Below are 25,470 nucleotides of genomic sequence, written 5' to 3' on the forward strand. Positions count from 1 at the left end.
GTTACAAGCGTTTTGTTTTCTATTCGTTTCAGTGAAAGTTTTTTCTGCTGTTTTGTATGTGCTTTATTATTATTTAGTTTGATTTTCTGCATTGTTTATCATGCCTTCATCCATTAATCGTTTCACTAAATTACACCTGAAGCAGCAAAAATTCCTGAATCATCTTGACTTTTTACTTAAATGTAAATGTAAAAAATTGATCTCCAATTTTATTCAAATCAAATCTAATCAAAAACCTTCCAGTCGCATTTCAAGAATTCTGTTAAATTTCAAGCTTGCCTTACTTCGGTCCATCATAAGGGATACACGTCAACAATTGTCCAAAATTGAACATGAACTCTATAAGCTTCATCTGGAACTCCCTAATTCATATCCAAAATTCACTGCCCTTGAACAAAAGTCTTGGTCTAGAACGGAGAATGCAGTTAACCGTCATAAAAACACCCTTGCAGTTATATTCGAAAAACTTTTTTTACAGTCTTCCAGTAGTTCAAAAAAATCTTCCCATTGTAAACATCAAGCCAATAGTTAATATTTCTAATGTTAGTCTTTCAGAAGAACAAGAGAGAAGTCTAAAATATAATTTTAACTTCTCACAAACCTGTAAACTCTCGATTCCAAAGATTTTGGCTCCTATCGAAAAAACTTTAAAGTTCAGTAAAGTTTCAGATTCACAGAAAGAAATGATTAGGCATCTTATCGCTCATAATGTGAAATTCAATAATAAACCTTTGAAACCAAATCTAACTGTGAGAGAAAGAGCTACAATGCGCGAAATTCATTCTAACCCGTATATTATCATTTCAGAGGCATGCAAAGGTGGCCAGATAGCTGTCATGGATAAGAACACTTACATTGATGGTGTCACTAAACTCTTAAACGAAGGACCATATAATCCGATCCCTAAAGATCCTTCACCTTCGGACCTGTCAAAAATGAAAATTGCAATCAAATTTTCACGAATCATTTCAAGCAACTTAAAACATTCGCTTATCTCATCTGTTGCGAATTTTGCCAGATTATATGCTCTTCCCAAAATTCATAAAAGTGGTATTCCTTTCTGCCCTATTGTATCAAACTCAGGTACTGCCTCATATCCATTAGCTAAATATTTAGTTTCTAGATTTTCAACTCTATTAGACAATAACATTTACACAATAAAAAATTCAATAGAGTTTGTAAAAAAGGTTAAAACATTTCTCCTAGAAATTTACTCATGGTTTCTTTTGATGTAAAATCATTATTCACCAATGTTCCAGTGGAAGGTGCATTAAGATGTCTAGAAACCAGATTTCGTGAATTTCATTTGTCGTGCATCGAAATTGATGAGCTAATTTCTCTCACTCAACTCTGTTTGAAACAAACACATTTTGTTTTCCAAAATAAATATTACGAGCAAACTGAGGGATTAGCCATGGAAAGCCCCCTCACTCCCATCCTGGCTGATATCTACATGCATTATTAGGAATCAAAATTGTTTGAAACATTAAACTTCCCGGCATGGTTCCATTACGTAGACGATACTTTTACCCTGTTTGAAGGTAATAAAGATGATTTAAATAAAGTTCTTTCAACAATGAATTCTATTGATCTTGCTATTCAATTCACTTTTGAATTTGAGACTTGCAATTCTCTTCTGTTTCTCGACATTCTGGTCACACATAACACATCCAATTTCAGTACTACGGTTTACCGTAAACCTTCATCGGTTTCCCTTCTACCACACTTTAAATCATGTCATCCGACTAAACAAAAGTTAGCTTCATTTTATTCCTATGTTTTCCGTGCTCTTCAAGCTTGCTCCTCCAAACTATCCCTTGATAAAGAACTAAATTATTTAAAAGCAATAGCTATTGACAGGGGCTTTTCACCTAACATTATTAATCAAGCAGTTAAAAAATTCTCATCTCAACACACTAAAAGGCACACTCTTGTTTTAGGAGATTATAAAAATTCTGTTGTCATTCGCTTCTTTCCATCAATTAGCTATAAAGTTGCACATATTTTGCAGAAATTTAACTTTTGGGTTGTTTATTCTCCCATCAATAAAATTCCGAGTTCCATACTCCAAGACCCCATTCTGTATATGAATTCCTGGGGTATTTATAGGATTCCTTGCCAGTGTGGTATTACATTGGCCAAACTAAGAGAGCCTTAAAATTTCGCGTCAAGGAACATGAGTCATATGTTAGAAAAAAGGAAACACAGAAGTCTTCTGTTGCTCAACATTGTTGGTCCGAAAATCACACTTTCAATTTTTCTGCTGCCAAAATTATTCAAAAAACATCTTCCATTCGAGAAATGGATTTTCTAGAAGCATTTCACATTAAAAAAAAACCTTTCTGTTCTAGTTAATGATCCTAATTCCAATCCATCTTTGCCTTTGGCCTTTAAAGAAATTATGTTTTAGTTCTGGTTTCATCAACAGATGGCGCCACTTGCTTATTCTTGTCCAGGCTTTCTTATCATATCTAATCATTATTTCCTATCTTGTTCATTTGCGGTTTTGCAGCTGAGGATGGTGGTTCGGCAGAACCATCGAAACTAGTCCTGTGAAAATTTTGAAAATATAACGCTGATTTTTGTTGTTTGACTTCTGAATTGATATTTATTACTTAAATCCTAATCAGAGGTAATAGTTGGGTGGCTACGGTAAGAAATTTAATGTAAATATGTACAAAGATTTTGTTTCTTTTCCTTTTCAATTATTAATATTTTACTGGCAAATTTTCTTGCTTAAAATGGGGCTTTTTAGTTTCAGAAACATTTTGTACCCCAATTATATGAAGACTTTTATCTTTTTAAATATATTTTTTCTTTTCCTCAACTTTGAGCCAGTACTACTTTCACAATTTTAAGATTTTACAGAAGACAGCATTTTTAGAGTTTCTTAACGGTGCCACTTTGAACTTTGGTGGTCACCCTTCCCTGTGGTAGTAAATTTCACGACCGCACCCACATTTGACTTCCCCACAAACAGAGTTTAACAGGAGAGGTTTATTTGAACACACGTTTAAATACTTAGCTCTGCTGTTAGAGACTGAACCTCATTGCATACTTTTTCCAAGAACTACCATCTTTGGGTTCTTCAGAGCCACTCTGAATTCTACAAGAAACTCAGTTTGGTCATCTGAAGGATTAAGTAAATTTTCGTTTGAAGAATGTGATATGATTTCAATAAGTTTGCATTTTTTAAATTTTATATTTCATAGGTTCTTTCAATTTTATTTTTATTAGACTTTCAGTTTTTGCCGAAATGGGCTGTGCTTTGATTTTATTATTTAAGCAATCTTTATGAAGAGTTATTCGTTTTCTTGGAATTAAAAGTTTAGTTAAACATAATCAGGGAACACTCATTTTTAGAATATTGTTTAAATAACTATTTGTTTTAAAATACACTTACATTGTGATCTGTCTTTATATTTCAATTTGAATTTCAGATATACATATAATGATTTTAGCCCCCCTTTTTTTTGAATAATCATTTTACATTATGTAATGTTCAGATTCACTTTTTTTGGTTTAATATGAGTTTGTATGTATTATAAATTTCCTTCTTTTGTCGGTTTTTGATCTCAAATTTACCAGAAGAACAAAACGCATTTTCGAAGCATATTAATTAACTTTTATGAAGCTTTTATTCATTTTCCCCTGATGAGTTCTGAATTAAAGTTTGAATAATGGGAGATTAATTTTTATGCTCTTGTATACACTGTTTTGCAAAAAAAAAAAAAAAAAAAAAAAAAATTGAAGCACCATAAAGGAAGTGGTTGTTTTTGATAAAATTGAATATGTGTATGGCTCATACACAGATAATAAAAGGATTAAAAAATCAAGGTCATAATACTTGTTCACGGCTCACAATCACGCATTGAGTGTTCAAATTAGTAGCTAGTCAACTGTTTGAACCGCCCTGGCGGCAATGCATGCTTGAATTTGTTGAGGCAATGAGTGGTAGAGGCTCCTAATGTCATTCTGCGACACATTCTGCCAGGCATTCACCAGTTGTCGCTCCAGATATGCAATATTTTGTGGTGCCCGAATCTGGCGGCCTATCATGTCCCAGACATGCTCGATTGGTAAAAGGCCTGGTGACCTTGCTGGCCAAGGAAGAGTATCAGCTACGCAGAGACAGTCCAGAGATATGCGAGTGGTATGTAGCCTGGCATTATGTTGTTGGAAAATGGCCCCAGGACAACGGGCCATGAAGGGTAATGCAACCGGCCTCAGGATGGTATCAACATATCATTGAGCTGTTAAAGATGTACGGAGGATGACTAAAGATGACCTGCTTTCATAAGAAACTCCCACTCTCCAGACAACTCTGCCGATGTTGTGGGGTCAAAGGCAAACGTCTTAAAGGCCTCTGTGAGCGTAACCCTGCCTCAGACAAGGGCCATGAGATGGAGGGCGGTACCATGGAAGTTATAGACATGGCTGTAGTGCATTGAATGGTCGACAGTGATACCATTGGGGCAGTTTGAACCTGGTATCTTGCCTTGCATTTGTGATTCTTGTCCTTCCAGAGCCTTCATTTCGTCGGCAATTTCCTTGTAGCAAGCATTGCTGCCACCATCTTTGCACAGCAGTGTGTGTACGCTGCAGGTGGCTGCCTGTTGCTCGCTGTGACCACCCAGCTTCATACAACCCTACAATGGGACCACATTTTAAGTTGTTTAGTTGTCTGTAAGATCTTCGAATCATCGTAATGGCATTTTTAGTTGCTTCTTGAAGGAATTACAAGGGCAGCAACAAAGAAAGATAAATTTTCCTCCTCTGTTACTGGTTTTATACTTTGCAAATTGCTCACTAGAAACGCGGGCTATGATCGCAATTCCTGTTTGCCTTGAAACTTTGATCATTTGCATGTTCGATCAATATGTTTTTGTATACCAAATTTCATCATGATTGCAAAAGTCTTTTTTGGTGCTTCGATTTTTTTTTTTTTTTTTTTTTTCTTCAAAAGAGTGTATATTTTCCCTTTTTACATTTTTAGAATTCAAGTTTTATACTACTATGATAATTTTTTATTTTGAAATGTTTTGATTTTATGTTTAACCCCTTTAAAAGGATGCAGTTATTAATATTGTCCAGGATTACCTTGCTTTGACTCCAATTTACTTTTAACTTTATTTTAAATATATATATATATATATATATGACCCTCTTACCTGGCTCAGTGATCTCTGCTTTTTATTCTTATATGTTGAGAAATTTTGCATTTTTTGCTTTAAAAGTGACTGAATAATGTTGTTATATTCTGGCTTATGCCCTTTAGTCAGTGTGCATGCAATAGTTGTAGAATTATCAACAATTTAAAATTTAAGTGATGTTAAGCCTAATGAGGCTGCAATTCGTTTACATCTGAAGCTCTTAGTAGAATAGTGAATTAAATCAGTTGGTGCACCAACTTAAGTTTCTTTTTGTGGAGGAAGGCCAGTATTTAACTTTCAATTTTTGTATGCCGAAAATTTCTGTCCAATGGTCAAACTGCTTGTTTTGGCATAGAAACTCTAATTTTTATTGCAAAAATTGTTTTTTTAAACTGTATTTGGTACTTTAGGTTTTCTTGCATTTTACAATTTTAATGAAGATTTCTTGAGTTTTAATATATTTTTGCTATGCCATGAAATCAGAACTGAATTAATTGAATGTAAAATATATTTCTAATGAAATTTGAGGAAATGAGTTTAAGTGAAATGCAGCAAAAAATGTGTATAATTTAATAAGCCATACAAGGAAATCATTGTGGTGTTCACATCAGTTTTTTTCCTTATAAAGTTTTCTAATGATATCCTTAATTTCTTTTGGAGTGGTAAAATTTGGTATGTTCTTGGCAGTTATTTTAGTAAGCTTAATTTAGGAATTACATGATTTATCTTGTTGATGGTTAAAAAATTTACAAGATTCCAAAAGACAGCTCCAATGTAAAAAGTATAGGTTTTCTGGAAAATTTTGCAACATTTTGATGATTACAAAACACAAGAAAATTCATCGCATAAGCACAAATTTGTTCTATGACTTTTAGTTACTTATCTGGCAGCTGCAAAATATTTTTTTTAACGTCATTAGGTTTATTCATAAAGAAGTTAATGACTTCTGTTTTACAGTCAACGTAGATGGCTGTCCATAGAATTTTGAAGTGATCTGAAGGGATTAAAATCTAGTAAATATAGGATAATGTCATAAAGCCCTCCAGCTGTACTCCATGCCTTTGTCTGACATTCACTGAAATCTGGGGCCCACCTGGACAGTTGGTCAGTTCTTCATGCTTTGCTTCTATTGCTGCTATAAACTGCCATTTGGAATAAATTTTCAAAATTTATTATCTGATTTAGTGGCTATAGTTCATAGTATGCAATTCATTTGCAGACTCTTTTATGCAAAGCATTACTTTTTTGGGATGTGCCCTCTGTGAGTGTTGCTAAAGGAAGTTTGTTTGGTTTACCCTGTGATCTTTTTTCTTCTTATAGTTATAGTATATTATACACTTCTTGTACACTTATGTACATTAATGAGTCATTTCAAAAAAGGAGCTTCTTTATTTCTTTTTAGCAAAGAATTACCTGCTAACTTGAGCAAGCGTATTCTTCTGTGATAAAGTATGGGGTACTCCTACGTTGCAGTGGATTTACATGCCTGATCTTCTTCAAATGATCTATACTTTTTGGAATATTTAGTCTGTCTATTAGTTCCTGAATTGTATCATGTAAACTTAAGCAATAGCTTCTTTTATAGGTCCTTGTTTACTGTGCATGGTTGTCCAGAGCATGCACCATGCCCGAAGCTGAAATTTCGGTTTTTAGGTGTTTCAAAGCAGCTTCAAACTGTGGGTTTAAAAACAGCATTTTTTCTACATACATCACAAATTTGACTAGCCATTAAAATAACTTTTTTTTTTTTTTTTTTTTTTTTTTTTAAACTAAAAGAACATAATATGACAAAAATGAATTTTTAAGTTCTCAATTCTTAGCACTGTACTGAACAAAATTTATGCCAAAACAGACTCTAGAATTATACAGCGTGAGTGGAAGAGACTGTGTTTAAACATCTGCTTGAATCAAGGTCATTTTTTATCAGTGGTAACAAAATAATTACAAGAAAATACACTTCAGTTTGAAAATCGAGAGAAATTTACACACGATACAATAGTTTCTTATGATTTGAGACTATGAATTATGCCAAGTCACTTTAAAAAATTTAAAAGGTTATTTATTTTCTCAAGCAACTAGCATTGTGTTTATGCGTGGAAAAAAAAAATCAGAATTATAGATCTTATTTGTGGAGGATATAAATTTTTAAAAGTATTTTGGTGTTTGAAACTGAACCATAAAATAAAGTTCATTTGTTATTATATAGCATCTGTTTTAAATTTCTGTTTATTTATTTACTATTATATTTCTGGTGTGTTTATTTTTACAGGACTTTGAAAAATATGTAGAACAATTATTAAAATTATTTGCAAGGTTTAGCAAGCTAGTCAAGGAAGCATTTAATGACGATCCTAGATTTTTAACATCAAGAGATAAGGTATTGCTCATATTTATGTTATAACTGAGATATTTACCATATAGCATGTTCTAGTTAAAATCAAATTTAACAGAAATATTTCAATGGGAAAAATATATTTATGTATTTCTTAAAAGTAAAAGTAAAAAAAAAAAAAAAAATGTTCTTGTGGTATTCCTGTAATTTCAGCAAATATTCCATCAGCTTTAACTCATTCACATCGAAGTCACCCGAAACGTCTGACCATTCAGATATAAGCAGGTTGCTCAAATGTCTGAATACATTTCTACCTGGTGCTTTTCTTCATCATGTTAGTGCATGCCGCATTGGTTTCGGGAGTTGTTAAATGACATACCAACCATTCTTTTGAAGCTATTAAGTAGCTCTGTTATTTGAATTGTGCCTTTGCTCTTCTTTATGTATTGTCAATGTTTCACTATTGATGCTTTCAACTGCAGTCGTGTCCCAAGGGAAAACTGCACGCTGGGTGAAACCACACAAGAGAGTAATCGCTTCACTTAAAAAAGTAAGCTATTGCTAATGCTGTAGCATTCTACTTTGAATGGGAAAAGAAAATCCATTCCAACAAAAATTTGTATATACAGGCATTTCAGATGTTTGAGAGAAACAGATTTGGGTCTCTATCGATGCGAAAGAGTTAATAGGTGTATAGTAAATAATAATAATAATAATAATAATTAGTATTTTGTTTTATTTGTTTAAGAATATTTCATTCACAGGCTTTTAAGGAAGTTGTTAACGATACATCTGTTTTCTGCTTAGAGTGGTCTACAAAGCAAAAAGTGTAAGATCATATGTGTTTTTCACATAAAATTCATAAATTGTTAATTTTAATGTCACATAAAAATGTACATTTTGAAGTAGCTCTGCTCACTTTGTTAGAAAATGCTATTTAATAATTTCCGAATATTAAATGTTCTTCTCTACAGGATTGGCAACAGAACTCAACCAGAATTTCGCTGTGCCGAGCTTTTAGCTAATTATTGTGATGTGCTGCTTAGGAAAACCTCTCTCACCAAAAAATTGACATCAGATGAAGTTGATAAAAAATTAAAAGGAGTGGTATGTATTTATATTTTCTGCTATCAGTAGTTAGGTATAAAATATAATTGACAGATTTAAATGTTTTAAGTTACAGTTCTATGTAATATATATGTATGCATTACATAACTATACCAAATTTTTGTTAGTTAATGTAAAATTTGATGAAAATAATTTTTTTATTTTAAATTAATACTTAATTTTCAAATTAATGCATGAGATTTGTTTTTTCCCCCATTGGGTGGACACATACTTATTAAGCATTGGTTGAGAATGGCTGAGCATATCACTCATTTAGCTATTTCATCCTCAGAAGTATTGTCCATGGGTATTCAATATTGTACCCCAGTAAAGGGGAATTGACAAACATCCATATCTTCTCCAGGAATCGAATTCAGGTCCTATAATATGGCATTTGCACTGCTAACCACTTTAAAGAACAACAGGGAATAAACTTAAGATTTCATAAAAACTGGAATTCTCTTCTTTTCTTTAATTATTCAATATCTTATGAAAATGCGTTTATTTATTACAGAGGGTGTTTACACATTTTTAGAATAATTTTTGGGCCATTTAATTTATGTTTAAAATGTGAAGAGTATTTTTTTAAATGTTCGATCTGATAGCCTTTTTACTGGACTGTAAGTCTGGGTCATGATTTCTATGATGGAAGGGCTCTTCTGATTTCCATGATAGAAAGACTCTCCATAAAATTTTGGCAGTATTGATCTCCATTCCTGTTCCACTTCTTCCAGGGTTCATCAATTGTGGTGGGTAGCACTTACAAAGAGCTCATTTTGAGACACTAGATACACAGTAGTCCATAGGTCAGGGAACTTTGTTCGAATACGTTAAAAAGGTATATACAGTATGAAGTCCATAATCCGGACTCATCAGGACTTCATCCGGATTAGGGGTTTTTCCGGATCATAAGATCATCAATTTAAATCTGGTAAGATTGCATACAGAAATTACACAATTAAAAATATGAAACTGTAATTTATGAAATAAAGAGCAATTATGATCTAAAGGGTATCAAAATTTACACAAAAAAGCTTAATATTTATTTGTTTACTGTGTTAAACATTTCTTTCAATGTAAGTTGTTTAAGTTGGTTTGTTTTTTGTGCCAATACTTTCTTTTTAATTCTATAAACAGACATAATTTCTTGTTCAGTTACAAAGTTCCACTGCTCAAGTCCTGTAATTGTTGTGTTGCGAATACCGACTAACTTATCAATCGAAATTTTTTTGTTTTCAATAACCTCTCTGTCACTTTCTTCACTATCAGAAGCGGTATTTTCTGGATCTAGAACCATACTACAGATTTCGCTGTCCATTAATTGATTGATAATTGGGGCATTGTCGTCCCAATGAAAAACTTCTGTTATATCATCTTCATTTATTATCGCTTCTCCACATTTCTTTACAAAATCCAATAACTGGAAAATTTCACCTTTACTTTGCGATGTCCGAATACCTTCAAATTCGCGGCTATGAATGACCATGAAATATGGTCACCATGAAATATGGTAGCTGGCCATAAATTATGCCAAGCATTTTTTAATGTGTCTGGAGACACATCCTCCCAACGTGCATGCGCAAACGAGCAATAACGAGCATGCATAAAGCATACAAAAAAAGTTTTTGGATTTTGAGGTCTGGATTATAGATCATTCCGGATAATGGACGTCCGGATTACGGACTTTGTACTATATGTATATATGATCGGTCTTCATTTTTTCAAGAAATTCTGTGGTACTTTTCAAAGTATGACTTTGTCTTGATAAATTCTTCTTGCTTTGTCTTGATAAATTCTTACGCTTTGAAAGTCACTGGCATAAAGAAATGGAATTTCTATTGTCAATATCGGTCATAAAACTTTCTCTTGATAGTGAATTAATGTTGAAATTTTTTTCTGCTCTTCTTATTTTTATTTTCCTACTGTAAAAGAATCCTGCGGCAATCATAAAGCCATTACAGAAACTTAATTATGCATTGACGGAACTAAGTTTATGGTTTCTTTTTCTCTTCCTTTTCAGTATCAAATAAAACATTTTTTTAGTTGTTGCCATCATTTAGGTAAAACCATGCTTCAGCAAAGGTCGCAATGTATTTTCATTTATGTCCTGCTAAATAGTTTTCATACAGGGTTCTGCAAGCTGTTGTGTCTTGAGCCACATGCCTTGGCGAAAGCTGGTGAACATTATGCTTTTTAGATTTTTTAAAGTTGTAAGTCTTGGTTTGTTGTTTTATTTATTGTTGGTACGGATGTATTTAAAGATTTTACAATTGATTTCTGCATCGTCGGATTTTCTCTGGTTACTAATGATTTAACTATAGAAACAGGAGTATGTACCTTTTTTGAATATTTGCTTGAAGTTTTTTCAATGCAGAAGTAATAATTGACGGTTTTTTTCATGTCCAATGAATAATGTTGCTTATTTTGCTCTTAGAAAATATAATAGCATACATTGCTCTAAGCTTCATAATTACAGAATAAGAATAAACTTGAGAGGCATTAGAAACAGTATGTACCTTTTTTTTGGTATTCATTTGGAACCTTCTTTCCATGTAGAAGGTCCATTGATGGTTTTTCCTTTTCTGAAGAATAATATTGCTTATTTTCCACTTAGAAATTGTAATGTGATTCATTTCACCGTGTTTCTGAATTACGGAATAGGAATATTACTCTTCGGAAAGCGCAAAAACATATTCCTCGGTCCACAATTTGTTTGCAAGCAACGTTTTGAAAGAAAAATTTAAAAAAAAAAAAATCAAACCATTTTTCTCGTTTCAATGAATAATTTGTGGCCTCAAATTTTTACTGCAAAACATTTGTTTTTCTTCAATTCTTTATTTAAATTATTTTGAAAATGTGTAAACACCCTCTTTATTATTCAGTAATGAATATTTAAGTTACCACCAATTAATATTACCATATAATATGATTAATATCTGTTATTAAAAGTATCAGTTATTGAATTATGTCATCAGTCATTCCTAATTAAATAATTAGAACTAAAACTGGCATGTTTTTTTTTGGGGGGGGGTGGTACTCAAAAACATAATATTGTCCATTTTGCCATTCTGACGAAGTTTTCATTTAATTTTTTAAAAAATAAAAATTTTTTGTGTGATCTGTTTTATAGAAAAAGTAAATATTCAAGAATCAATTATATTACACATAGTTTGGATAATTTTACTGTTATAAAAAATATGCATTAACTTTTATAAAGATAAGAATTTTAAAAAAAATTAAAACTTTTATGTTGGTTGAAAACATGGGAAAAAAGTAGATCCAAAATTGTAAATATTGTCCATTTTGCCATCCTGATGAAGTTTTCATTTCATTGTTTAAAAAATATGAAATTTTTTTTGATCTGTTTTATAGAAAAACTAAATATTCAAGAATCAATTGTATTACACATATTTTGGATAATTTTACTGTTATCAAAAATATGCATTCATTTTTATAGAGATAAGAATTTTTAAAACAATTTAAACTTTTATGTTGGTTGAAAACATATATATAAAAAAAAAGTAGATCCAAAATTGTATGTATTAGATACATTTTGATTCTTCTGTCATATGATCTAAAACTGGTGTCTCCAAACATTTTAGCCAGTAGGCCATATTGGCTCTTTCACAAAGCTACGATCCAGTTAATTCATCATACCACTGTAATGAACAGCATTTATAATGAACAGCATTTATGAGGAACAGCATACATGTTTTTAAATGAGGGAGTGAGATTTTTGTGATTGGATTTATGTGCTATGATCTTATGAAAAGTCTTGTTTTTTAGACATTTATGCAGTTTCACCTAATATAAATTTCTTAAAGCTGTTTTTAAACATTTTCAAAAATATATTTTTGTCCCAGAATATTACAGATTTCTTTATGTACTTTACTTTTCAGTAGTTTTATCTCCCCATTGTCACAATTTATCAGTGTATTTTATTTACACTTTTCTCTGAGGCAAACTTTCTCTCATAAGTATTTTATATTTTGGGTAAGTTTTGTGTGAAAAAAACATCTCCAAGATTAAAATAAATTACTACATAAAAAGAACAAAAATTAAGTTTTAAATAAAATCACTACTGAAAATTTCTATGAACCGACCTAGCATAGTACTATAAAAGTTAGAAAGATAACACACGAAACCTTTAAGTAAGTGCGAAGTATTGTAATTGTAAAAAATTTAGGATATCATGTTTTAATGAAAATATCCATTTTGACCTCTCTTCAATCTATTTAAATGATTTTTTGTGTACGCACGCACAGAATAAAGAGACTCTTTCCCCCAAAATGGATTTAGGAGAGATTTTTTTCATGATGTCTGTACGTATGTATCTTGCAAAATTCAAAAGCAAGTAGTCTTAAATTCTCTATATGGCACTGCTATAACATTTAGTTGTGCACCTCCCTTTTTGATTGCAATCTGCTGCATCAAAAGTCTCTCTCTCTATATATATGTATATATATACGCACTCTGTTACCTGGCTCGATGAGCTCATTTTTTTTATTCTTATATGTTTGTAAATTGTGCATCTTTTTCCTTTAAAAGTCACTGAATTATGGTGTTCTTGTATTTCGGGTCAGGTTTTTATTACTTTAGTTAATCTGCATGCAATAATTGTAGAATTATCAACAATTTAAAAGTTGTTTAAGTGCTACGAAGCCTAATGAATGTGCCATTTGTTTACAATTTAAACTCTTGCTTTGTTTGAAGTTGTTTTGAGTTTTTATGTATTTTTGCCTTGTCGCAAAGTGAGTGAGAAATATATCTCTAATGGAATTCAAGGAAATAAGTTTAAATGAAATGCAGCAAAAAATGTGTATAATTTAAAGGACATATGAGGAGGTCATGCATGTCCATGTGAGATTTTTTATACATACAGTGTTACAGTATTTCACTCATTGTAAATTTAGAAATGTTTGTATAATATGTTTTACAAAGAATGTGCATGATAGGCAATGTATTTCTGGATTGGCTGTTATACGAAACAGTTATTGCATATTCTATTTGTAATTTAAAATTTTATAACATTATTTTAAAGAAATCCCTAGTGGTCCAGATCGTTAGTGCTCACGGGCCAGATTTGGCCCTCAGGCCATAGTTTGGAGACCCATGATCTAAAAGAGAGCTGACCTAGTCCATGCTACTGGTGGATTGTGATCATGCTTAATCATTAGCCTTACGTATTACATTGTTATTTGTATTTTTCTTATACATCAATCGATAATATCACCTAGTCAAAAGCATATCATCATGTTCTTAACCCTCCAAACATTACAGATTTTGAAGCATTAGAAATTTCAGAGTTTTCCGAAATGTCATAAATATATTTTCTTTCTTATAATTCTAGAATGACTCTCTCACTTTGTACCTCGAATCCTTTCCTTCCAATACACATGCAATCCAAAATTAGATTCATCTGGCAGAAAATTTCAGTTATAATAAGTGGTAAAGCCATCCTTGAATATGGAATTTTACATCCATAACTCTGAAGGGTTAAAATGATTAGACAGCATCTAGAATGAACATTTCACATTTTTTATGCATTGTGTAATGCTCTTCTTTTTGGAAATCACTTTTTATATGCTTAACTTCAATAATTTTTTTAATCTATTTTATGTTTTTCTTCCAACCAGAGCAGTTTATTGTTCCAAGTAAGATTATTCCTTAAGTTCTCTGCAAGTTGTAGGAAAACTGTTGTATGGCTTGCTGTTGAGATTTGTGGAGGAAGCCATTCTTTCCTTCCTAAAACTATTTTGTTTACATTTCCTTTTGATTCATTAATCTGTACAAACCCATGTATACTAACTCTCAATGCTTACTATCTTTTATTTCCAAAAATCATAAGAGGAAAAATATTTAGATCTTATAGATTTATCTCTTTACAAGTTTATAAACTTTTATAAAAAATATGTTTTATGTGTCCATGAAATATCTTTTAATTATGCATATTTTCTGTAATTATTAGAAAAATTATGTTCAATAAAAGTATTGTTTCTGCTAGATTTATGTACTATAATGAAACAATAATAAGTTTGTGTGTTAGCATTCTGATTGTAGGTGTAGGCATCTGTACAGTTAATCCAAATGCTTTATTTAATTGAAATTTTACATGCTGCATATATAAATATTTTTAGGTAGAGTCTTGAAATTTCACTTTTAAGGTTGATGTAGGTAATAAAAAAAGATAATTTTTAAAAGATAATAAAAAATGAAAAGTTTACCAACAGTAAGGCCCCTGCAGGCTAATTTATTAATTAAAGATATTATCAGAACTTAATATTATCAGATTTGTAGAAATGGTTTCCTGGTTTTTAAATATTGATTACTCTGAACTAATATTTGAAGCAGAAAGATGCTTAAAGCCGATTGAAATGATACTGTTGTTAAAATTAAAATTCATATGTACACATGTTCATCTCTCCGATTTATTTCTTCAGCTTTTAGTTTTGAAGTATGTTCAAAATAAGGATATTTTCATGAGGTATTACAAATCTCATCTCACAAGACGTCTCATTCTCGAGTCTTCAGCTGACAGTGAGAAAGACAAAATTATGGTTGAATGGTTAAGAGTAAGTAAAGTTTTAAATTTTTATCTTGATATGAGTTTTATAATATATAAAATTGTGCTTATTATTAACCTTTATTTATTTATTTATTTATCCCCTCACACCAAAGGATGTTGGTATGCCTGCTGATTATGTAAACAAATTAGCAAGGATGTTTCAAGATGTAAACATTAACAAAGATGTTAATCAGCACTTTAAAGATCTTCATTGAAATAGTGGTTCTTGGGTTGGTAAGTTACAAATTTTTGTCACTTTTTTAAGGTGATAAGGTGCTTTATATCCATGCTTCTTAACATTTTATGTGTACTCCTTAGGAATATGTCTGTAATTCGTCTACTTTTTATATGGTTATATAAAATAATAATGTGTATTGTATTAATGGGAATGTTATATATAATTATACCAGTATCCATTTTGAACAATCAGCTATTAAGAATGGTCATTATAGTAATAGGCCTCGTATATTTCAAATAGGTAAAATTTTATTGTTAATTTGTTTCTGGTGAATTTTGGCTCAGGGAGGGAGGAGAAAACAATTACAGACATAATGAGTATTATGCTTAAAATAAACATAAAAAAGTTTGTATCACCAATTTATCATTAATGACATTGAGTTGTCAAACTTAAATGCATTTACTTGAGACATCACTACCAAAATGGGTTAGAGCTTATTTCTTTAGCAACAGACAGCTATAGACGTCCTATTAAGAGATATTCTTGTGGTAGACAGACAGAATGTGCACACACACATGATACGTTTTTTATTTGCACATCTAAAATATGTATATCCAGAAATATATAAAATTTTCATCATGGTAGCTTCTGTAATTTTAACATTCCTATACATTAAAAACTGGCTTATCATTTAATTCTGTTTTATGTATGAAGATACTGTTCAAGAAATAATTTTATTAAACAGTAAGACTGAAAATTTGGTCAGACTTTTTGAATTAATCTTTCTATAATTTTTCATTAAAGAAACATTGATTTTTTTTATATGGCTGGTTAAAAGAGCTAAAGAAAAGAAATGTCTTATTCATTTACTGCTTGTGAATGGTACAGCAATATCAGAAACCCTTGGGATTGGGGCATGACACAGCAGTCAGTTCCCATACATATGATGCCACATTGCTTGTAGCATTACCTACTGTTTGCAAAGTGGCTATCGTTCTGTTTTCTTTAATGGTTTATAGCAGGGGTTCTCAACCAGTGGTACACGTACCACTGGTGGTATGCAAGAGAAAAATAGGGGGTATGCAAAGAAGCTAAGTATTTTTAACTATTAAATTCAAAAATTAAAACCCCAACATCCTAGTTGAGTTTTTTTTCTCTAACACTTGTAAATTTATGCAAGAGTGGTGGTGTAGTAGTATTTTGTAGTGGTGGTACTAAAGGTTTTCAATTTTTGTTTAGATGGTACGCACTCATCAAAAGGTTGAGAACCGCTGGTTTATAGTAGAGACCAGGGGTTGGCCTGTGAGCCAAATCTGACCTGCAGCCTGCTTTAATACAGCCCATAGCTTAATATTGTATTTAAATAAAAAAATTTTAATGCAGCTGCCAGTAATTGGGTTGAGAAGTTCTAAAAAATAACTATTGGGATCACATCTTTGCATTTATAATCTGCCGTTGCCATAGAACAAATGTTGCCAGTTTTCTCAATTTTTCTTTAGTAGTACATGTTGTATTGTTTGTCATGTCTTTTGGTGTTTAGTGATTATCAGCACTCTGTGTTGTTTTATTATTTTCATTTTATTTTACTTATTACCAACTACTCTCATTTCACTCTCAAGGCCTTGGAAAAGTGGAGGTAAAAGGTGGAAAGTGAAATTTGATAGTTGTGGTATTAAAGCAGAATGAATATTTGGCTATGAAATTAAATGATAAAGTATTGTGTTTATTGCATAATATAATAGCTCTGTGAAAAGCGTAGTTCCTTCTGTGAAATATATATCCTTACCAAACTAAGCACTCAAAACAATATTTAAAGTTCACAGAAAATGAATGATTGTTAAAACTGGAATGTTTAAAATAGAGTGCTTCATTACAATATGATTTATTTGCAAAATTAAAAATTTATAATGAAGCAGTAAGTAACTTACGAACAACTCATTTATAAGCTGCCAAAAAAGAAAAAAAAAATCGGAAGGCCTTCAGATTTTACTTTACGCCCAAAGAAGCTTTTTTTTAACGTTTTCTGTGTTACCTGTATTTGCTAAATATCATGTTCGTGAAGAACTTGAACCATTAAATTCAGTTTAATGGTTCAAGTTCAATTCAGTTTAATGGCAGTATTGCAAAATAATTTTGAAATGAGTATATCTTTGGAATTTCTGATACACAGTCTCATGCCCTGGAGATAAAATTTTTTCCCCCATACAGTGTTGCCATTGCTTGCTTCGAAATCATTGAGTTTGTTAATACAAAGTTCGTTAAAGTTTTACAAAGTATGAAATAGATAATAAAACAAATTCCAAATTCGGGCTTCCAGATGCCCATATTCAGGTGGAAACTTCTGTTATTCAAAATTTGATGGCTCTAGGTATCGTTGTTTTATCATAGTGCAAGAAACATATATACATTTATGCAAATTCTTCATTATTTAATTTCTTTAAATATAATACAGGGCTCTAATATTTTGTGGTAGCAATTTGAAAAGTAAACTGACTTCAACGTAAAAGGCCAAAAGGCTAATGCCCTGTGGGATAAAAAGAGATAAAAAAGATAAGAAAAAGGAAAAAAAATATGTTTTGATGATGAATTTATTAAATCATGTTTGTTTGTGATAGCTGAAGAAATGTGCCCAGAGGAAATGCATTTGTTTTGATCTGCCAGCCATTCGACGAGAACTGTTAAAAGAGTTGAGCACATTATTAACTGCATTAATAGTCAATTAAAAGACAAAGCAAAAATTTTCATTTTTGTTGGCTGTTGATGTATTGAAAGACTTTAGTGACACAACCAGATTGCTGCTGTTAATTCAAGGAATCAATATTGAGGTGACCTAAGAATTAGCTTCTGTGAATGATCTGCATGGAACAATTACTGGGAAAGATATCTTCAGGGAAGTTGAGAAAACACTAACACAGTTTGTAGTGAAATGAGTTAAAATGTATCACAATTGATGTAGGATGGGAAAGTATTAGTTGGATAATTGTGAAGAAGCTAAATGTTAAACATATCTGGGTAAAATCCTTGTATTATTTATTTGCGTACTGTTTGCGAGAAACACTTCAATCTGTCATGTCTCATTGAACTAGTTGTGTAAGCTATTTTATTCACTTTCATCATCAGTTTCATGATTTTTTTATTAAAGCTAACAAAGTGAAAGGTTATGATTTGCTCTACCATACAGTAGTTTGATGTGTTAGCAATGGAAAAATTTTTTTTGAGACTTTTGAAATAATTGAAATTTTTCGAAATGAGAAAAAGTGTCCAACCACTATTATAGAACATTGAATAACTATAGAAATTATGATTTCTTACAGATATCGTGGGATAGTTTAACAAATTTAACTTCAAATTACAAGGAAAGGCTTGTAATTTAAAGTTAAATTTATTAATTTAACTGTTTGTTATTTTTTCTAATTTAAGTTAAATTTGTTATTCATTTCACGTATGGCCCAACAGCGGCCGAGCGGTAAAGTCGCTGAACACTGGTAGTTTGGTCCAAGGTTCGAATCCCGCGAACGGGCTGGCTGCATGGGTGTTTTTGTGGTTTTCTCCATATATAATGTATATACGAGCCAATCTACCCTTAGAAAGTCCTCCATGAAGGTATCCCTCTCCTTAGGCAGCCCTAGTGTGCTTATATTAGCCCTAGTGTGCTTTACCATAATTAAATACAACACAATACACCATTTCACCTATGAGCATAACTGCTATGCTCACATGTGAAATGAATTCTGTCTGTCTTATTGCTGAAAAATCACGTTAAATGAGTTTAATTGTTTTCCATACTGTAAAAGTGTGAAATCTCCATTCCCCCAAAATTTGTGACAGGTACATTTTGTGAACATAAGTTACAACAATGTTTTTTGGATCTTTTGCAAGCGCAAAGACATCTCCATATTTTAAAATCCATTTGCTTGTGCAACTGAGGACCTTCAAATGCAAGTGATTGATCTGCAGAATGATGATATGCTAAAAATGATGGTTGAAGAAATGGATCTAACTCAGTTATATAAATACCTTTCAGATGATAAATATGATCATAGGGAAACAGACTTCAGTACTGAAGATCCCGAGTTCAAATCCTGAAGAAGGCATGGATGGAAATTATCTGTCTTCTCATAGAAGGTAACAGTGTCTGCCTATTAGATGCCTCCGTAATAAAATGACCACCACTTCTGGCCTTAGTAGTGGCAAAACCCTAAAAATGGCTCGTACCCGCCATTAAAAAAAAAGAGAAAATCATATTAATGTCAATTTATATCTGTATTTGGGATTACTTACCAATGTGAAAGGAAATTTTCAAAAATGAAGTGTGTATAGTCGCAGCTCAGATCATTATTAACAGTTGGCAGTACTAACTTGGAAGTACTAACTTCGAACTTCAATATGATAAAGTATTATCTTGAAAAAAACAATTGTATTCATCACATTAGTATAAAATTTTAACTTATTCCATTATATATTTATTAATAAACAAAATTATTTTATTTATTTATGAATTTTTTTAGGGGGGTGGTGTAAATATTAGCAAAATGTGCATAACTATAAAAATATCACTTCCTAAAAAATGTTTTAAACTTTTTTTTTGAAGCCTACCCAGCCCAAAATTTTTGTGATCTGGCCCCTTGTTTTTTTTTGAAAGTTTGCCAATCTCTGGTATAGATTGTAATAGTTCAATGAACAATGTGCATGGATTCATGAATGGTGTGCATCCATCTTTTCTGATGAATCATGATTTTTCATACAGCCGCATGATAGTGATGTTTGTATTGGAACTGATTGTTGGAGTCATTTTACATTATCATATCAACTGAGCACCTGTAATTATGGTATGGGATGTGCTACAAGTCCCATTTGCATCTGTTATACATACCTAGTACTTTTTTTAGCCAATATTACATTGAAGAGATGTTAGAGCTTCCAATAGACCTAAATGTTGAGATCACTTGTGGAGTCAGCTACCAGCAAAGTAATATGTGATTGCATGCTTCACACATTTTGTGACATTGTTTCAACAGATAGCATTTTCCATATCTTTTTTAGGCAGTATGTTCAGGATATTTTTATGGATTTAAAACATCTGCTCTGTCATTGGCCAGAGGCTTGGGCAAAAATAACCACTAATAACTACAACAGATGGACTTTGGCAAAGTGTTAATGCTTCATGGATGCAATATCTTTAGTTGATACCCAGATTTAACTCCACTGTATGCCAAGTCACATAGCAGCAGTTATTGCTACCCATAATGATTATTCACAGTACTGAACTTTAGGTGTTCTGAAATGCCAAACAGCATGCAAGTTTAATCATATCATCCATGTAATTAATTTATAAAATAAATATGAGTTTTTATTTTATATGCATTATGTCACTTTCAAATCCAGCAGTTTATTTTTGTGCCTTTTTTCATGAGTTAGTTCCTGATATCAATTTATTCCACTTGTTTTCTTTATTAATAATTTTTTAAAAATATTTTTTTATAATTTTTTGTATTATTGTTCTTTTCTTCATAATACATTTTATAGGTTCTTTCAATGTGAAAATTCTTAATGCTGGTGCTTGGGCTAGAGGAAGTGAACGGATACAAGTATCATTGCCTCTAGAATTTGAAGATTTTATTCCTGAAATAGAAGAATTTTATAGACAAAAACACAGTGGTCGTAAACTTCAGTGGTATCATCACATGTCAAATGGCACTGTAAGACTTTATTTTTTCTCCTAGTTGTATATATACAACTTTCTCACATTTACTCTGATTAGGAACAGGGATTCTAAAACTTATTTAGTTTTGTACCACATAAATAAGAATAATATATATATATATATATATATATATATATACACCATTATGTACCAACATAAATATGAGAAAGTTACATATTATGTACCAGTATATGGGCCACTTTGTATTCATTTTGACCATTCATTTAAATCTTTTGTGTAAAAATTTTGCTATAAAAATAATGTAATATACCATAGTTTTTGATAAATCCTGCTTTAGAATATTGCTATTATACCAAGACTGTGCATAAATTAGAACAATATATTAGTCATAACATGTGTTACTTTTAAAATTTGTCAAGTCTATCGACTATTAAAAATATGAAAATAACAAATAATGGTATTTTAGCATATAAATATATTATAATATATTGGAGAGTTCAGACTATCTTCCATAACTGTTAATATTCAGAATGATAATTAATTCTTGTTGGTAAGTGAATAAGCACAAATGCAAGTATCATAACAGAATAATTTTATAAATGTAACTTACAGAATGTGAATTTAGAAAAACCTACATATAACAATTTACTTTACATTACAATTAACGATTTACTTAAGATTATAAAGTCACAGTGATGGTCATAAATAGCATTATGGAGAAATATCTTTTTAATTGTATTATTGCATTGGCAGAACTCAAGTCATATTGATGGTAATAAGTAGCATTGTGGAGAAAGTTAAACTTCCTAGTGTTCTTGCTTTGGCAGAGAGAAGATTCAATCTTCTGTCATGTGTGAATGATAATTTTACTGAGAAGTCTCCCATACCAACACCTCCTAGAACTAACTCAAGGCCACGGCGCGTTTCCCAAGAGGAGGTGTGACGTCAGTGTCAGTAGGGATTGTATTTCATTTAACTCTCCCCACCCAGGACTGTGGTGGGTGGATTTCTGGAGTTTTGACGGTCACTTGGTCAGAAATCGTCCATAAGAACAGTCGACATTTTCTTTCTTTTTTCAGATATTTCTATATTATAAGTATTCCACTTTATTATTTGTTTTTCAAATTTTTGATATGGTTTACACATGCTGTGTACCTAACTGTAAAGGGAAATATCCAAATGGTCCAAAAGTACAGGTTTCTTTTTTCCGAAAGAGAAAGAATTCTTAAATAAATGAATAAAGGCGATTCATAGAAGCAATTTCAAGCCAAAAATATTTTCGAAGGTAAGTTGCATTTTTTTTTTTTTCCCCTTTAATGAATAAGTTTATACTTATCTGTGCTTTAAAAAGTGCTTCTGTGTTAAGTATGTTATAATTATCATAAACTAAAGCGAATACATACATTTATAGAAAGTAAACATATTTAATCTTATTGTAAGTCTAATAGTGATTATATAAGTATGATGATTAATTTAATTTATAGCAGATAGTACTGTTTATCATCATGCTAATCGTTCAATCTATAGCAGATTGCATTCTTTATCGTCATGCTAGTCAATTTGTAGTAAATAGCATCATTTACCAAGTTAAGTAAATTAAACAAATGTGTGACTTAAAAGTAGGATTAGATTAAATGTAGGATTAATAAAAATTCAAAATGGTAAATACATTTTGTATGTTGCAAAATGCTTGCATTTAAATATCTCGATACATTTGTCACAGGAACAGCGTATTTATTAAAATCCGAAGACCTTGAAAAATCTTGATAATATATCTGTAACTAATACCAATTTTGTTTCTGATGTTAATGCGAAAAAATACGCTATTTAAATTTTTGTGAGTTCATGCCTGATATTCTTAAAATTCACTTAATATAACATAAATCATTAAATATGAAGTTTTACAAAATCTTGTATTTAATTCTAGTTTAGATAATTAAATCCGATTATAACAATCTTTGCATGCAAGTGTTTCGTATTTTTTGTAAGTAAATAATTAAATTTATGCAACACTTTATTTGACAAAAGAATTTTCTATCTAATTAGACATTATTCTTCAAAACTAGTACCTGTTTCACTTTATACAATTAATAGATAAGTATGATTTTCTTTCTATTAGTCGTGAATAAACATTAACTTATATTATTTAGTAGAATAAACAAACCAAAATATGAATTTTTACCTGCTACAGGGAATGTATGCATTTCTATATATTTGCACGTATTAAAATTTACGAAATTCTGAGTTTCATTTATTTTTTGTCAAAGGTATTCATTATGTATTCCCTCTTCATTTACTTGTATAGTGCAATATCAATGCAACTTTTCTATGTGTATATGTTAAAGTTCATGAAATTTTTTTATTGTGTTTTGATTTTTAAATTTAATTACTTCATATATATATATGTTAAAAATCCTAAAATTCTCTTTCTTCACCCCAAATATATTATTTTAAATTGTATATTTTGTATAGCAGTATGTCGAAGCAATTTTTTTTTTCCCAAAGAAATCGAATATATTGTCATACATATATACGCATGCATATACATACGTATGGAAATAAAAATGTATGGCATCATATTTCATAAAGACTACAATTTAAGTTCTTTCTAAAGATAGAAATGTAGTCTTTATGAAATATGATGCCATACATTTTTATTTGATGAAATGCAGTCTGTGATAAAAAAAAAAAAAAAAAAGCAATATTTATTGTTTCCCGTTTACAGACAGTTTTGAATAATTTTGAATTGACTGTAAAGACAATTTCGATGATTTTCTTCTTTTCCTTTATTGGAACAATCCTTCCTCTTTTTAGTTGACTGATTGAAAATAAACATATACATGTTATCTAAAGTATTTCTGTATAAATTGTTTCGAATTGTAATGTATAATTTAGTGCATCCTAAGGGCATTATATGTTAGTTAATTTTATTCGGCAGTAATAATGCAATGATAGTTGTGTTTTTCATTTGTTGTGTTCTACATTCCAGTTTAGGATTTGTTACATTTGCCTTCCACACAATAGTGCTAAATCATGTTATAAAATTTCCCTGTAAAGATCAGAGGTTAGCTATTTAGATCTATATCAGACCTCTATCAGAGATTTGATATTTGCCATTTAAAATGCAAAATAATATGCAATTCTCTCTGTGCACCTAATGTCTCAAATAATTATAAAAACTTATTTAAATCATTGCAAGCTTAGCGTTATTTGTTTCAAACATGAGTATTTATTATTATTCGGCAACATATGTCAAAAATAAGATATATTACTTATACTTATCAAAGATGTTTATTAGTCAAGGCATAAATTGTTGTAAGTATAATTAATATGACCCTTGACCAATAAACATCTCTGATTAATTATATTTGTTTTCAACTAATGATTTTATGTTGCTACATGATTCCAGGTAAATTAGCTTCATAATTTAAATCAGTTAGAATTTATCTCAATTTTTTAGGATCTATATCCTGCCTTCATGTCTTAAATTGTCTTTCTGTTTAATTATTGCGTAAAAATAAAATTCCGATTCATTAAGTGTGAAGTTTCTTTCGTTAACAAGAGTTTCTCAGCGCTTAAATTTAGTAACATCAGTAATAACTTTTAATGGAATTAAAATTTCTAGTTATTCGTATCAAAAACATTCTAAAAATAAAAATCTCGGTTCTTCACATTCTAATGAAAGCAAGGTATTTTCCAGATTTATAAACGATGAGAATTAAATATAAAAATTTCAATTTTTATATAAGCCTTTCAAATGGATATTTAAGAAGGCACCCTTAAAGTTGGCGAGGACGAAAGTATCCCTACTGCAGTGACGTCACGAACTGCGCGCCGTGGCCTTGAGTTAGTTCTAGGAGGTGTTGCCCATACTCATTTTATTCTCATTATTGGTTAAGTTTCACATATTGAATCCTTAAAGTCTTATGATTCTGTTATGGAAAACTGATTTTATATCTTTAATTTGTTAGAAATTTTACAGAAAAGTGTTACTTATTTCAAATGAGATGTTCCCACTTGGAAAATAGATAGATCCCATTATAACATAAAAGACACCCATCAAGATAATATTCCATTTGAAAAATGCTGTTGAAATCTTGAATTAAAATTTTAAAAGCAAAAATTTGTCTTTAAAAAATCATTAAAAACATCATCAGAATGTTTTTCCTGTATTTCTATTATTATCAGTGAACTTCTTTTGTTCCTTATTTTATTTTATTTATTTTAAATAGATCACTTTTAACAATGCTCTTGGAAAGTTTGATTTAGATGTAACTGCATTCCAAATGGCAGTTCTGTTTGCTTGCAATCAACGACCGCATGACAGAATAACATTTGAAAATCTACGATTGGCTACAGAACTTTCTGACGCTGAATTAAGAAGAACGTTATGGGTAGGTTTTATTCGTTTTTATTGCTTTTTTTTTAATTTACTCATTTTCTTAAGTTTTGAAAATGGATGGATATAGG

At 30.8% G+C, this 25,470-nt stretch overlaps 1 protein-coding gene and 2 long non-coding RNA genes across 16 annotated transcripts in view; 1 reads left to right on the plus strand and 2 right to left on the minus strand.

Annotated features, from left to right (window-relative positions):
- LOC146997265 (cullin-5-like) overlaps positions 1-8,478 on the plus strand; it is a 201,600-nt gene extending 193,122 nt beyond the window's left edge. For 12 of the 13 annotated variants that reach the window (XM_085816273.1, XM_085816278.1, XM_085816280.1 and 9 more), the window contains 2 exons: positions 7,423-7,530; positions 8,250-8,292. In XM_085816273.1, coding sequence (XP_085672399.1) covers positions 7,423-7,430 — 8 coding nt within the window. In that variant the 3' untranslated portion in view covers positions 7,431-7,530; positions 8,250-8,292. Of the gene's footprint in view, positions 1-7,422; positions 7,531-8,249; positions 8,293-8,459 lie in introns of those variants that run through there. The other variant, XM_085816272.1, reaches the window with a different exon arrangement.
- The window catches only part of LOC146997266 (uncharacterized), a 261,762-nt gene that overhangs the window by 182,431 nt on the left and 53,861 nt on the right, over positions 1-25,470 (minus strand). The gene's annotated exons all lie outside the window — the stretch shown is intronic.
- Positions 1-25,470, minus strand: part of LOC146997267 (uncharacterized) — a 247,059-nt gene that overhangs the window by 178,415 nt on the left and 43,174 nt on the right. The window lies entirely within an intron of this gene.

Source organism: Stegodyphus dumicola, chromosome 5, assembly GCF_044657685.1.
Source record: "Stegodyphus dumicola isolate Sdum_Otavi_A_Nest chromosome 5, ASM4465768v1".
Lineage (NCBI taxonomy): Eukaryota > Metazoa > Arthropoda > Arachnida > Araneae > Eresidae > Stegodyphus > Stegodyphus dumicola.